Source organism: Coregonus clupeaformis, unplaced genomic scaffold, assembly GCF_020615455.1.
Source record: "Coregonus clupeaformis isolate EN_2021a unplaced genomic scaffold, ASM2061545v1 scaf1924, whole genome shotgun sequence".
Taxonomy (NCBI): domain Eukaryota; kingdom Metazoa; phylum Chordata; class Actinopteri; order Salmoniformes; family Salmonidae; genus Coregonus; species Coregonus clupeaformis.
The window spans coordinates 1-16963 of record NW_025535378.1 but is presented as its reverse complement, the minus strand read 5'-3'; the positions used below and the strand labels follow the sequence as shown (position 1 = coordinate 16963).

The 16963-nt window shown below is 41.5% G+C and overlaps 1 protein-coding gene across 1 annotated transcript in view; it reads left to right on the top strand.

Annotated features, from left to right (window-relative positions):
• Window positions 1-14400, top strand: part of LOC121585700 (alpha-2,8-sialyltransferase 8F-like) — a 30008-nt gene extending 15608 nt beyond the window's left edge. Inside the window, exons 7-10 of the mRNA XM_045218947.1 lie at window positions 12191-12308; window positions 12563-12727; window positions 13650-13822; window positions 14379-14400. Coding sequence (XP_045074882.1) covers window positions 12191-12308; window positions 12563-12727; window positions 13650-13822; window positions 14379-14400 — 478 coding nt within the window. The remainder of the gene's footprint in view (window positions 1-12190; window positions 12309-12562; window positions 12728-13649; window positions 13823-14378) is intronic.
• Window positions 14401-16963: the final 2563 nt, after the last annotated feature.

Below are 16963 nucleotides of genomic sequence, written 5' to 3'. Positions count from 1 at the left end.
AGAATTGTTGTGAACCACAGCGGTTCAATGTTTCAAGGAATAGACTCAACCCACTTTATTCAGCTAGCTAACTATGACACCATAGCTAACTAGCATGCTAGCATCCAATAACACACAGTTTAGCACCAACACTTGGTCACAACAAACCACCAATAGTGTGTTAACACACTAAACAGATAATTCGTGTCCGTGTCTAGTTCCTTTCATAACGCAGCAATAATTAAACGTTGGCTAGCTAGCACAAATAAATTGTATTTAGCTGCCACAGTACAGCACACAATGGCTACTGTGTTGACTCTGTTCGAAAAACGGCTAGCTAGCTAGCTTCGTGCTACACCCGGCACCGCCGAAAACAATGCTAACCTACAATAACTACCCACAACAGCCCACGATGCCTAACTATGACACCATAGCTAACTAGCATGCTAGCATCCAATAACACACAGTTTAGCACCAATACTTGGTTACAACAAACTACCAATAGTGTGTTAACACACTAAACAGATAATTCGTGTCCGTGTCTAGTTCCTTTCATAACGCAGCAATAATTAAACGTTGGCTAGCTAGCACAAGTATATTGTATTTAGCTACTACAGTACAGTTAGCTGGTCGTGTTGGCTAGCTAGCAATTTACACTAGCGGGAGAATTATACTAGCAGCATTTGAAGAAAGTTGTCATCTAATCTCTCATGGACAGATTCTGTGCATAAAAACGAAGAATCTGTCACGGCGGGATTGAATTCATAGGATAACGAGCAGCAGTAGTTCCTGTGTTTGGGTTTTCATCACTGATTATTTGGACGCAAGGTTACATACACTTAGGTTGGAGTCATTAAAACTCGTTTTTCAACCACTCCACAATTTTCTTGTTAACAAACTATAGTTTTGGCAAGTCGGTTAGGACATCTACTTTGTTCATGACACAAGTAATTTTTTCAACAATTGTTTACAGACAGATTATTTCACTTATAATTCACTGTAGCACAATTAAAGTGAGTCTGAAGTTTACATACACTAAGTTGACTGTGTCTTTAAACAGCTTGTAAAATTCCAGAAAATGATGTCATGGCTTTAGAAGCTTCTGATAGGCTAATTGACATCATTTGAGTCAATTGGAGGTGTACCTGTGGGTGCATTTCAAGGCCTACCTTCAAACTCAGTGCCTCTTTGCTTGACATCATGGGAAAATCAAAAGAAATCAGCCAAGACCTCAGAAAAACAATTGTAGACCTCCACAAGTCTGGTGGGAGCAATTTCCAAACGCCTGAAGGTACCACGTTCATCTGTACAAACAATAGTATGCAAGTATAAACACTATGGGACCACGCAGCCGTCATACCACTCAGTAAGGAGACGCGTTCTGTCTCCTAGAGATGAACGTACTTTTGTGCGAAAAGTGCAAATCAATCCCAGAACAACAGCAAAGGACCTTGTGAAGATGCTGGAGGAAACAGGTACAAAAGTATCTATATCCACAGTAAAACGAGTCCTATATCGACATAACCTGAAAGGCAGCTCAGCAAGGAAGAAGCCACTGCTCCAAAACCACCATAAAAAAGCCAGACTACTGTTTGCAACTGCACATCGTACTTTTTGGAGAAATGTCCTCTGGTCTGATGAAACAAAAATAGAACTGTTTGGCCATAATGACCATCGTTATGTTTGGAGGAAAAAGGGGGTCGCTTGCAAGCCGAAGAACACCATCCCAACCGTGAAGCACGGGGGTGGCAGCATCATGCTGTGGGGATGCTTTGCTGCAAGAGGGACTGGTGCACTTCACAAAATAGATGGCATCATGAGGAAGGAAAATTTTGTGGATATATTGAAGCAACATCTCAAGACATCAGTCAGGAAGTTAAAGCTTGGTCGCAAATGGGTCTTCCAAATGGACAATGACCCCAAGCATACTTCCATAGTTGTGGCAAAATGGCTTAAGGACAACAAAGTCAAGGTATTGGAGTGGCCGTCACAAAGCCCTGACCTCAATCCTTAAAGATTTTTGTAGGCAGAACTGAAAAAGTGTGTGCGAGCAAGGAGGCCTGCAATTGCTAGGATTAAATGTCAGGAATTGTGAAAAACTGAGTTTAAATCTATTTGGCTAAGGTGTATGTAAACTTCCGACTTCAACTGTATGACTTCAACTGTACATACACACACACACACATATATATATATATATATATAAATATATATATATATATATACACACACATACATATCCTTTTTTAAATGATATTTCCCTTCATTACTTTCCAACCCCACCACCCCTTCCCTAATTGGAGTAAACTTGTGAACAACAATGCTTAGGCCTCTACTTCCAGCTTATACATATTATATACATTTTATGGACACTGTCAAATTTTACAATAATTATATTTTGTTTGTTTTTACTCCTGAACTTCCTCCGTTCATTTTCATAATGTCCATCTGGTTTGCTTCTATATGCCATATTTTTCTAACTGTGCTCTTTCACAAAAGCTCTCAACCTATAACTTGTATACTTATTATGAACACAGTATACCCTACATGAGTTATCTTGCTGTTATTAGTTGTTGTTATTAGTCCCATCCTTCAGCTCCATTCAACACCACCCATCTATCTCTTAACACCATCCATATTGGATTTCTATTTGCCATATATTTTTCAACTGTACTGTGATGTTTTACAAAAGTTCTGAACCTTTCAATTCTCATTGTTTCTACAGATTGTAAATTGAAAATAAACATTTTTGCTTAAGTATTATTATATTATTGATCGATTGACTATGACTTTTCAGATCACCCAGTAGTGCTAACTGCAGGGTTAGCTCCAGGTAAATATTGCAATCCTTTAGCCATTCCTGGACCTTTGTCCAAAAACAAGCTACAAATGGACAGTACCAAAACAAATGATCTAATGATTCTGTCTCTTCGCAGCAAAATCTGCAGAGCTGGGAAGATTGTATACCCCATATAAATAACATTCTATTGGTAGCAAGAATTTTATATAATAATTTAAATAGAACAATTCTAAGTTTTGAATCCGGCGTCGTTTTGCGTATCAGTTCATAAACACTATGCCATGGAATCGGTACGTCAAAAATCTCTTCCCAACTATTTTGCAATCTATATGGGACGGCTGTCAATCCTTTGGTCCTTAATTGAAACTGGTATACTTTTTTATTTATCACAATTTTCTTTAACCAATTATGTTCTTTAATGCAAGGCCAACAGACAAGTTCCTTACTTTTTCCCCCTTCCACTTTCCTCTTCCATTTTTTGCGGTAATGCTGCAATTATTTGGTTGTAATTTTGGGTAGAGCAGACATTTCCATATGTTTTTGTTAGCTGCATGTGGTACATAACTCCACCAGTCCTACCGATAATATCATTTACGAAGATTATACCTTTTTTAAACATTTTGTCCAAAAAAATTGTTTTTCATCAATTAGTATATTTGAGTTTAACCACAAAATTTGTTGCAATATTTGTTCTGTCGTTTCTGGAGGATTAAATTGAAATTGCAACCAACTTTCTATGGCTTGTTTTAGAAATAGTGATATTTGGGAGATTATTTATTTTTCAAATAACGGAAAGTGAGAGGTTGTAATCTGAATAAAGGGAAAAAGGCCATTCTTGAACATTGGGTGAGACAATCTTACTAATTTGCTAGAGAACCAGTTCGGATTTAAGTATAACTTTTGTATGACTGAAGCTTTTAGTGATAGGTCTAATGCTTTAATATTTAATAATTTCTGTCCTCCGAATTCATATTCATTATATAAATAGGCCCGTTTAATTTTGTCTGGCTTGCCGTTCCAAATAAAATTGAATATTTTTTTCTCATATAATAAAAAAAAACTGTAGGCAAGACCATAAGCAAATAGACAAACTGGGATAATACTAAAGAGTTTATATCAATGATGTCGCTCTTGCTGCTGGTGACTCTCAGATCCACCTCTACGCAGACGACACCATTTTGTATACATCTGGCCCTTCATTGGACACTGTGTTAACAAACCTCCAAATGAGCTTCAATGCCATACAACACTCCTTCAGTAGCCTCCAACTGCTCTTAAACACTAGTAAAACTAAATGCATGCTTTTCAATCGAACGCTGCTGGCACCCGCCCACCCGACTAGAATCACCACTCTCGACGGGTCTGACCTAGAGTATGTGGACAACTACAAATACCTAGGTGTCTGGTTAGACTGTAAACTCTCCTTCCAGACTCACATAAAGAATCTCCAATCCAAAGTTAAATCTAGAATCGGCTTCCTATTTCGCAACAAAGCCTCCTTCACTCATGCTGCCAAACATGCCCTCGTAAAACTGACTATCCTACCGATCCTTGACTTCGGCGATGTCATTTACAAAATAGCCTCCAACACTCTACTCAGCAAATTGGATGTAGTCTATCACAGTGCCATCCGTTTTGTCTCCAAAGCCCCATACACTACCCACCACTGTGACCTGTACGCTCTTGTTGGCTGGTCCTCACTACATGTTCGTCGTCAAACCCACTGGCTCCAGGCCATCTATAAATCACTGCTAGGCAAATCCCCGCCTTATCTTAGCTCATTGGTCACCATAGCAGCACCCACCCGTAGTCTGCGCTCCAGCAGGTATATCTCACTGGTCATTCCCAAAACCAACACCTCCTTTGGCCGCCATTCCTTCCAGTTCTCTGCTGCCAATGACTGGAACGAATTGCAAAAATCTCTGAAGCTGGAGACTCTTATCTCCCTCACTAACTTTAAGCATCAGTTGTCAGAGCACCTTACCGATCACTGCACCTGTACACAGCCCATCTGAAATTAGCCCACCCAACTACCTCATCCCTATATTGTTATTTATTTTGCTCTTCTTGAGTGTCTGATAATCTACCATTTACATAGGAGTGGTTAACACATGCTAATAACGGTCCTCTGAGTATATCCTCATAAAAAAGGTTTGGTATACCTCGACTGGTATGCCATCCAACCCTGGAGTTTTCCCGGACTTAAAGTCTTTAATTGCATCCAGAAGTTCCTTCTCTGTAATTTCACTTTCACATGAGTCTTTCTGTATGGCTGTTAGTTTTACATTATCAATAGAAAAATAATCTCTTCAATTTGCTTCAGTTAGAGGAGATGGAGGCGACTGAAACGAAAACATATGCTTAAAGTACTTTGTTTCCTCCTTCAAAATATCATTTGGTGAATCATGGGTGACTCCGTCATTTGTAACCAGTTTCAGTAAATTCTTTTTGGCAGCATTCCTATGTTGAAGATGAAAAAATTATTTGGTGCATTTTTCCCCATATTCCATCCAGTTTGCTTTATTTTTATAATATATTACACTTGATCTTTCTTGAATAAGTTTATCCATTTCTTTTAGTTTTTCCTCTAATGTATTCGGAGCCTCTATGTTACAGTTTTTATTGCTATCTATCTGTTCTGTTAGACCTTCTATTTCCTTTGTTAGTGTGGACTCTTTTGACCTAAATTGCTTTTGTTTTCTAGATGAGTACTGAATTGCATGGCCTCTAAAGGCACATTTAAAGGTGTCCCATACAATAAGGGGGATTTGCTGTACCTATGTTATGTCGGAAGAAATCAGTTATAAATTCCTCTGTCCTAGTTAAAAACAAGTTATCATCCAATAGGCTTTGATTAATTTTCCAATATCCTCGCCCACGTGGATATTCAGTAAGAGTAATGTATATGCCGATTATATGATGGTCCGACCGCATTCTGTACCCTATCAACACTTTTTAAACTTTTGGTGCCAACGAGAATGACATAGGAAAGAAGTCAAGACGACTAGCTTGATTGAGTCTCCGCCATGTATATCTCACTAGATCAGGATATTTAAGCCTCCATATATCTACTAGTTCTAATGTATCCATGACATTCACAATTTCCTTAAGAGCATGAGGGTGATTGTTTGTAGTGTGATTTCCTTTACGGTCCATTGAGCTATTTAAAATGGTATTATAATCTCCCACCATAATAATAGAGTATTGAATTGCTTGCATAGTTGATAATTTATTATATATATTGTCAAAGAAGTGTGGATCATGGAAATACTCACCAAGTATTATTCTATCTTCCAGCTAAAGGAGTCTTTTTCCACATTTTGTTGTTACAGCATGAACTTAAATTAAATTGAGATTTTATGTCACTGGCCTACACACTATACCCCATAATGTGAAAGTGGAATTATGTTTTTCGAAATGTTTACAAATTAATTTTAAAAAAGAAAGCTGAAATGTCTTGAGTCAATAAGTATTCAACCCCTTTGTTATGGCAAGCCTAAATAAGTTCAGGAGTAAAAATTTGCTTAATAAGTTACATAAGTTCCATGGACTCTGTGTGCAATAACAGTGTTTAACGTGATTTTTTTTTATGACAACCTCATCTCTAAACCCCACACATAAAATTATCTGTAAGGTCCCTCAGTCGAGCAGTGAATTTCAAACACAGATTCAACCACAAAGACCAGGGACGTTTTCCAATGCCTCGCAAAGACTGGCACCTATTGCTCCCTTTGAGCATGGTGAAGTCATTAATTACACTTTGGATGGTGTATCAATATACCCAGTCACTACAAAGATACAGGCGTCCTTCCTAACTCTGTGTTTGTTTTACCCCCTTTTGTTCCCCAATTGGTAGTTATAATCTTGTCTCATTGCTGCAACTCCCCAACGGACTCGGGAGAGGCGAAGGTCGAGAGTCATGCGTTCTCCGAAACACACTGCTCACTTAACACGGAAGCGAGCCGGAAGTCAGCTTGCAGGTGCCCATACCACCACAAGGACTTACTAGAGCACGATAGGACAAGGAAATCCCCCCAGCCAAACCCTCCCCTAACCCGGACAACGCTGGGCCAATTGTGCGCCGGTCACGGCCGGCTGTGACACAACCTGGGATCGATCCCGAGGCTGTAGTGGCACCTACACACTAGGTGCCGATGGGCCACTCGGGAGGCCCCCTTCCTAACTTGCCAGAGAGGAAGGAAACCGCTCATGAGTTCAATGGTGACTTTAAAACAGTTACAGCGTTTAATGGCTGTGATAGGAGAAGAGTGAGGATGGAGCAACAACATTGTAGGTACTTCACAATACTAACCTAAATTACAGAGTGAAAAGAAAGAATCTTGTACAGAATTAAAAAAATATTCCAAAACATGCATCCTGTTTGCAATAATAGTAGAAGTTGAAAAGCTTTAAGTTCCTCAGCGTACACATCACTGACATTCTGAAATGGTCCACCACACAGACAGTGTGGTGAAGAAGGCGCACCAGCGCCTTCTTCATTCGGCTTGGCCCCTAAGACCCTCACAAACTTTTACAGATGCACCATTGAGAGCATCCAGTCAGGCTGTATCACCACCTAGTACGGCAACTGCACCGTCCACAACTGTAGGGCTCTCCAGAGGGTGGTGAGGTCTGCCCAACGCATCACCGGGGGCACACTGCCTGCCCTCCAGGACATCTACAGCACCCGGTGTCACAGGAAAGCTAAGAAGATAATGAAGAATCTCAACCACACTATATATACAAAAGTATGTGGACACCCCTTCAAATTAGTGGACTCTGCTATTTCAGCCACACCCGTTGCTGACAGGTGTATAAAATTGAGCACACCGCCATGCAATCTCCATAGACAAACAGTGGCAGTAGAATGGCCTTACTGAAGAGCTCAGTGTCTTTCAACATGGCACCGTCATGCAGCCGCACACAAGCCTAAGATCACCATGTGCAATGCCAAGCGTCGGCTGGAGTGATGTAAAGCTTGCCGCCACTGGACTCTGGAGCAGTGGAAACGTGTTCTCTGGAGTGATGAAACACGCTTCACCATCTGGCAGTACGACAGACGAATCTGGGTGTGGCGGATGCCAGGAGAATGCTACCTGCCCCAATGCATAGTGCCAACTGTAAAGTTTGGTGGAGGAGGAATAATGGTCTGGGGCAGTTTTTTATGCTTTGTGCTAGGCCCCTTAGTTCCAGTGAAGGGAAATCTTAACGCTACAGCATATAATGACATTCTAGATGATTCTGTGCTTCCAACTTTGTGGCAACAGTTTGGGGAAGGCCCTTTCCTGTTTCAGCATGACAATGCCTCCGTGCACAAAGTGAGGTCCATACAGAAATGGTTTGTCGAGATCAGTGTGGAAGAACTTGACTGGACACAGAGCCCTGACCTCAACTCCATCGAACACCTTTGGGATGAATTGGAACTCCGACTTCGAGCCAGGCCTAATCGCCCAACATCAGTGCCCGACCTCACCAATGCTCTTGTGGCTGAATGGAAGCAAGTCAACCGCAGCAATGTTTCAACATCTAGTGGAAAGCCTTCCCAGAAGAGTGGAGGCTGTTATAGCAGCAAAGGGGGGACCAACTCCATATTAATGCCCATGATTTTGTAATGAGATGTTCGACGAGAAGGTGTCCACATACTTTTGGTCATGTAGTGTATTTATACTCCGGTCTCCGACATTGCTCGTCCTCATATATCTATATAAAAAAAATATTTTACCCCCTTTTTCTCCCCAATTTCGATCTTGTCTCATCGCTGCAACTCCCCAACGGGCTCGGGAGGTGAAGTTCGAGTCATGCGTCCTCCAAAACATTACCCGCCAAACCGCGCTTCTTAACACCCGCCTGCTTAATCCGGAAGCCAGCTGCATCAATGTATCGGAGGAAACACCATTCACCTGACGATCGAGGTCAGCCTGCAGGCGCCCGGCCCGCTACAAGGAGTCACTAGAGAGCGATGAGCCAAGTAAAGCCCCCCGGCCAAACCCTACCCTACCCTAACCAAACCCTACCCTAACCTGGACGACGGGTTAGTAAAAATAAAGAAAAACCCTTGAATGAGTCGGTGTTCTAAAACTTTTGACCGGTAGTGTATATAAATATATTAACAAAAATATTTTATGGGGGATTGGAAATTATGCAGACAATTACATTGATGGAAGCTACAATCTATCTGCAATATTAAAGCTGATCTACCCCCTACAAAAAAAAAACGTGAGAGTGGTGTGGAGCCTTTCTTGCATAACTCCTTAGATCAACTCAGCAGAACCGTCTTTGTTTCGGCGACGATCTTAGATTTGGCTATGAGACCGCTGCTGACATGACTGCCGCTGAGAAAACAGGGGAGGTTGAAATACCATCACTAATTGCTAATTGCCTAGCAGAGGTGAAGAGCACACCTGCCGGTACTAATTGCTGATTCCCTAAGAGAGGAGAAACCACTCCCCCTCCAATACAGCCAGTATGTAAACATACTTGGTAATAAATAAATAGAATAGTGCAGTTGTGAAATGGCAGCAGTGGTATGGTGTAAGGTGCATGAGTCTTTGGATGGAGGTATTTAGCAGTCTGTGAACTTGGAGATGTCTCTGGTAGTACTGCTGGACTGTAAATGATAGAACAGTTCACCATGTTGTTATAGGCTTTCTTTTGATGGTGCTGAAAGTTTATTTACTGTGCTGCCTTCTGGAGTGAAGACATCTGAGCTCTACAGCCTAGGGATCACCACCCTTTTCTTGTCCCAGGGCTCAATACTGCCAAACTTGTTTTACACTGCTTTTTTTCCAGTGTGATAGTTAATGTAGCTACCACGTTAGCTAGCTTGGATATCGATCAAATATTTTACCAGGCAGAGAAATTAGCAGTAGCTACAACATTATTACAAGACAATGTACCTAACATTGCTACCTTTCTGGCAAACATTATGAATACGTTTTATTTCAGTGTAAAAACAAAGATTTATATACAGTGTATATCTTTTTTTACCTGTTCTGAAGACATTGGAAAATGGAATAGATTAATCTTCTTTTCAATCTTGTCTGTAAACTGTTATCGCATCCACTATCAGTTAAAGATTTGCAGCAGCCTAGACTGTTCAGAGAGGATGTTGTTACTACGTCACTCCCAGCCGACTACCCATGAAGGGGGGGTGTTCTGGGAAATTGTAGAAATCAAATCTAGAAAAAAATCTGCATTCTTGTCAGAGGGGTCACTACAAAACATCTGTACACACATAGTTATGCAGTGCAGCTGTAATTCACCACAAAATCAACATTTTGTGGTCAATTAATTAGCACCCTCCCCAAGGCTCAGTGTTGTTATCCTCACAAGGGATAATCCTCACAAGGGATGATCCTCACAGGGGTGACAATAATTTGACCCCTTGAGATTTCTTTATTACTTAAACAAAATATTTTTCTATGAGCAATTTTATTACTATAAAAATAATATACTGTAAGTTCCCGATAGTTTTTTGTTGTTGCATACAATATAAACTACTGGTCAAAAGTTTTAAAACACCTACTCATTCAAGGGTTTTTCTTTATTTTGACTATTTTCTACATTGTAGAATAATAGTGAAGACATCAAAACTATGAAATAACACCTATGGAATCATGTAGTAACCAAAAAAGTGTTAAACAAATCAAAATATATTTTACATTTGAGATTCTTCAAATAGCCACCCTTTGCCTTCATGACAGCTTTGCACACTCTTGGCATTCTCTCAACCAGCTTCATGCGGTAGTCACCTGGAATGCATTTAAATTAACAGGTGTGCCTTCTTAAAAGTGAATTTGTGGAATTGATTTCCTTCTTAATGCGTTTGAGCCAATCAGTTGTGTTGTGACAAGGTGGGGGGGGGGGGGGGGGGGGTATACAGAAGATAGCCCTGTTATCATGGCAAGAACAGCTCAAATAAGCACAGAGAAACGACAGTCCATCATTACTTTAAGACATGAAGGTCAATCAATACGGAAAGTTTCAAAAACTTTGAAAGTTTCTTCAAGTGCAGTTGCAAAAACAATCCAGCAGTATGATGAAACTGGCTCTCATGAGGACCGCCACAGGAATGGAAGACCCAGAGTTAACTCTGCTGCAGAGGATAAGTTCATTAGAGTTACCAGCCTCAGAAATTGCAACCCAAATAAATGCTTCACAGAGTACAAGTAACAGACACATCTCAACATCAACTGTTCAGAGGGGACTGTGTGAATCAGGCCTTCATTGTCGAATTGCTGCAAAGAAACCACTACTAAAGGACACCAATAAGAAGAAGAGACTTGCTTGGGCCAAGAAACACGAGCAATGGACATTAGACTGGTGGAAATGTGTCCATTGGTATGGAATCCAAATTGGAGATTTTTGGTTCAAACCGCTGTGTCTTTGTGAGACGCGGTGTGTGTGAACGGATGATCTCCACATGTTTATTTCCCACCGTAAAGCGTGGAGGAGGTGGTGTTATAGTGTGGGGGTGCTTTGCTGGTGACACTGTCTGTGATTTATTTAGAGTTCAAGGCACACTTAACCAGCCTGGCTACCACAGCATTCTGCAGCGATACACCATCCCATCTGGTTTGGGCTTAGTGGGACTATCATTTGTTTTTCAACAGGACAATGACCCAACACACCTCCAGGCTGTGTAAGGGCTATTTGACCAAGAAGGAGAGTGATGGAGTGCTGCATCAGATGACCTGGCCTCCACAATCACCCGACCTCAACCCAATTGAGATGGTTTGGGATGAGTTGGACCGCAGAGTGAAGGATAAGCAGCCAACAAGTGCTAAGCATATGTGGGAACTCCTTCAAGACTGTTGGAAAAGCATTCCAGGTGAAGCTGGTTGAGAGAATGCCAAGAGTGTGCAAAGCTGTCATGAAGGCAAAGGGTGGCTACTTTGAAGAATCTAAAATATATTTTGATTTGTTTAAAACTTTTTTGGTTACTACATGATTCCATATGTGTTATTTCATAGTTTTGATTTCTTCACTGTTATTCTACAATGTAGAAAATAGTAAAAAAAACTAAAAAAAACTTGAATGAGTAGGTGTTTCCAAACTGATGACTGGTACTGTATGTAAATGTGATATTTCCGTTTTTAATTTTTAATAAATTTGCAAAAAAACTGTTTTTACTTTGTAGTTATGGAGTATTGTGTGTAGATTGATGTGGGGAAAAAAACAATTTAATCAATTTTATAATAAAGCTGTAACGTAAAGGGGTCTGAATACTTTCCGAATGCACTGTATATCGTTAATAATCATCTCTCTCCTATCTCGTCCACTCACCTGCCTCCTAACTCCTCCCCATCTGTCTCCTAACTCCGCCTCTCACCTGCCTCCTAACTCCTCCCCATCTGTCTCCTAACTCTGCCTCTCACCTGTCTCCTAACACCTCCCCTCGCTTGTCCTCAGATACCCTGACCTCCAGCGGAACCCTGGACCCCTGGTGGAACGCGTGTCAGTCTATGGCCACGCCCATCTGCTTCTCCACGCCTTCTCTTTTGGCTTTGGGACCACCTCCTGCTTCAAGGTGAGCTGCTATTTTGAGATGAGACTAGTTAGGGCCCTGCTACCCGGCACCGGCCCAACAGGACCCATTGCTATGCACCTGGTAAGGGCCGGGCCTATTTTTTTCATCAATAACTAGGGCATGGGCCGGGCTCGGTAGCATTTTTAAGAACGACAAAATTGATAACTAACATTTTGATCCTGGGGAGGAGAGGAGGGTTGGGCGAGGAGGGTAGATCGTAATAATGTCATTAATCAGTCTTTGTTCTGTCCGAGGTGTACCACGCCCTTCGTAAGGCCCGCCCCCAACAGGAAGTGGAGTTCTTTCACCCAGTCTACCTGCTTGAGCTGGACAGGTTCTGGCGTCGCCGCGGGCAACGAGCCCCACGGCTCTCTTCTGGTATGATGCTGGCCAGCACTGCTCTGGAGATTTGTGAACAGGTGTGTGTGTGTGTGTTGCCTCAGAAGAGGTTCCCGTCCAATCTGAAGTTTCCATGTCCTTGTGCAGGAGTGTTGGGACACAAAGGAGGAAACCATTGAATAGGACCGGCGCAAGCACACACCCTTGCCTCACACTAGTGTCTACTCCAAAGGGTTCAGACTCCTGACCACCAACTGTTATCCTGGCCATCATCCCCTCATGGAACTAACACAGGATGTTCACACATTTCCCGGGGGCAGCCATGCTGCAGGAGGACCTTCCAAAGGAGTTCACGTTGTACTGTGTTGAAGGCTTTGGAGAGGTCCACAAAGCCCATGAATAGGTATTGTTTCACTGCACTTGTCCTGCAGTTGGCGTGCACTGAAGATCATGTCCACGTGCTTCTGTTCTTTCTGAAGCCGCACTGGGACTCTGGTAGCATCTGCCACAAAGCTTGAATCTGAACGAGTACTTGAGCTTCAGTACGTGGATGATTGTGCTCTTGTGGCACATACCCAAGAAGCTCTACAAGCCACCCTCACAGCAGCTGTACAGACAGCTACAACTGGGCCGTCGTTCAGCAGGTGGTCAGAAAAAGCGTCTAAAGGACCAATTGAAGACTTCACTAAAGAAGTGTGGGATAAACCCTGCCTCCATGAACTGTTGCTGCAGACCGGCCTCTGTCATGAAGGAGTGCAGTTGGCTGAGGAGAAAAGTACTGAACGATGCCTGGCAAAGTGACAGAGAAGACATATGTCCATGGCTGCACTGGCCTCAACAACAGTGTGCATCCCGCATCGGATTATACAGTCATCAGCGAATCCACAAGCATTAGAGGTCATTAGAAGTCATTATTGGATGCGATCGACTACCTTAAGAGATTAAGTGTGTGTGTGTGCGCGCGTGCATGTATGTTTCTAAGTCTTTATCTCTCTCTGTCAGGTTCATCTGTACGGCTTCTGGCCCTTCCGTCTGGATCTATCCCAAAATACTTTGCCCCATCATTACTATGACAACGTTGGTCCAAGTCACTTCATGCACACCATGCCTAAAGAGTTCCTGCTATTACTACAACTCCACAGCCAGGGGGCGCTACAGCTACATGTTGGACCCTGTACACCCTAACAAGCGGATGGTCGGGGGGCAGGAACATAATTATAACAATTTGTACACTGCAAATTGACCACAACTAAGCCCAAAAAGAGGTTGTATTTGAAAATAACAGTAATTTCATACCTTGATTACACTGAGACACAGTATGGGCCCCCATTGACTTTGTTTGTCACTCTCACTCAGATATCATTAACATTTACATTTTAGTCATTTAGCAGACGCTCTTGTCCAGAGCGACTTACATCAGCAATTAGGGTTAAGGGCGTAAATCATTGCAAAATCTGTAGCATTGCAGGAAATTAGCTTTAAAACGGCAATAATGTATCTCTGCCCCATGGCAAAATGAGTAGAATTGCATGAAATGTGTTATAAAATTGCAAAATGTTCTCTCCGCTCCATTGCAAAATGTGTAGAACTGCAGAAAACTTACTGGGGGGCCCCCAACCAAATCTTGCGTAGGGCCCCCAAAATGCTAGAGACACACACACACACATACACACGCATGAAGAAATCCAAATAGAAGTATAACATTTTAATGTTTCCAATAAAATGCCTGTACACCCTAACCCCTACACCCTAACCCTTCACCATAACTCCTACACCCCTAACCCGTGTTAATACAACTCCACAGCCAGGGGGCGATACAGCTACATGTTGGACTCTGTCTAACCTACATCCTAAAAAGTTATTTATACATTATTTGTATGCTGTGGTTTTATATTTTATTGGAAACATTAAAATGTTATACTTCTATTTGGATTTCCTTACTGTATGGTTTTAATTTATTTTTCTATAAATGATTGATCCAATTATTTCTTCATGCGTGTGTTTGTGTGTATGTGTGTGTGTGTAATACAGGATCAGATGTTTCATATATGAAGATTAAGGTGAACAGAGCCCTATACTACGAATATGGTTTGAGGAGTTAGTGAGGTAACTTTGGTCAACCCTGAGTTCAACTCGGGATAACTGGTGACACAAAAGTAGCTCACCTTTTAGCCAGGTACATTTCTATGGCAATGAATCCTTCAGAACTAACCCGCTCTGGGGCAGGCTATCTCAGGGCTAACTACACTTATCCTGAATGAAGTGTTTGAGATGTGAGTTGAGGAACAATCATATTAGATTCCCTCCCTCTTGCAAAGAGTGCATCATCATCCCCTCCATGTTTTTTGTGTTAAAAATAGTAACATTAAAATGCCTATTACTTTACACATTTAGTAATAACAGGATGCATTTGCAACTTGATGCACAGTAAAACTTTTGTATGTTAAAGGGATACTTCGGGATTTTGGCAATGAGGCCCTTTATCTACTTCCCCAGAGGCAGATGAACTCGTGGATACCATTTTTATGTCTCTGTGTCCAGTATGAAGCTTTAGCACAATGAATGGAAGTCTATGGGTATCTGTTAGTATGCTAGCATGCTCTTTGCCAAAATCCCGAAGTATCCCTTTAATAAAATAATAGTATCTATAGAGGTGTAGAAAAAAGGTGCTCTTGAATTGATACACCACACCAAAGCACACCAAAGACAGCATTAATGATACATAATATAAGAATGGTGGCACTTCTAATAGCCTATTTCACACCATAGCCTGCTGAATTTGCAAGATAACTTTTCTTTCATTTTGATTTCGGCAAAAATAAAAATGTGCCACTGACTCGCCTATGGATTAATGTTTCAGCGTTGTCTACTGTACATGAAGAGGTTGCCTTCGACTAACCTAACATACCAGGCATAAGAGAAACGCCTGAGCGGAGTTCCCACGTCCGGTTTTCAGAAGAAAATGAAGCTAGGTTGAAAACCCTAGCCACATGCGACATGAATGTGCAGTTACAAGCCTGGCTCGAGCAAGCTAAAAAAAAAGCGATGGGTATATAATCAATATCCAACTTCGTAACATGGATGAAGCCTGAGCTGGAATGTGAAGCTAACTTAGATAACTTCAGAAAAGCCTGAGTACATCTAGCTAGATTCGTAGCACACCACTCAGGTTCATATTTGATGAATGTTCTAATATACACAAACTTGCAGCACCCCGCCATACGGCGGTAAATCATTGCATCTGATTAATTCCATTCGATGCGATTCCATTTTTGAGGACTGCCACCATATAAATACATTTTATTTATACTATTTATAAGCTATTGTCAACTTCCTGTCTATGGTTATTTTGCTCACTGATCACTGTCAATTGCTCACTGTCATCCTAATGTGTGCAACTATTATTGATGTCGCACAGAAAAGTTATTTAGTTGCAAATGCAACTAGGGCCATGTAAATAGGCTGATTGTTAGGCTACTCCATTTGAATCCATTGGTGGCACCTCGTGTGGCCGGCAGGGATGTAGCTCAGTTGGTAGAGCATGGCGTTTGCAACGCCAGGGTTGTGGGTTCGATTTCCAAAAAAATAAAATAATGTATTCACTCACTAACTGTAAGTCGCTCTGGATAAGAGCGTCTGCTAAATGACTAAAATGTAAAATGTAATTTAAAAGAAGGTTGGCGTTTATTGTCATGAGTCTTGTCCTGGAGGCAGAACTGAGCAATTTCCCCTTAAACCAGCTGCAAAGTCAAAATTGGCTATGTTGCTTCTTGGTCTTAATTTAAGGTTAGGGTTAGACATTAAGATTTGGTTTAGGTTTAAATAAGATTTTATAACTTTGTAGCTGTGCCAGCTAGTGACCACTCTGCAGAGCTGCCTCCAGAACATTATTCATTATCAAAGTCAGCGCAAAATTGTAGGAAGAGATCCTCCCGCAGCTGAGAAGCTTTTGGTATTATAATATACCACAGGAAGTTGGTGGCACCTTAATTGGGGAGGATGGGCTCGTGGTAATGGCTGGAGCTGAATGGTATGTGTTTCATGCAATTCCATTCTCTCCGTTCCAGCCATTATTGTGAGTCGTCCTCCCAGCAGCCTCTACTGTAATATACAGTAGATAACATGATATCACATAAAATATTGGCAGTGGCTCCTGATCCGTGGTCAGAACTTTTATTTCTGAGGCTCTGTATCCGTGAGTCTGCAAAATCTCGCAGTATCTTGTTATTTTGGATCGGGTTTTGACAAACAGGACAAACTAGACTGAATCTTTATATTGATCCTTGATGGCTGAATAAAAACATCTGACTAACACA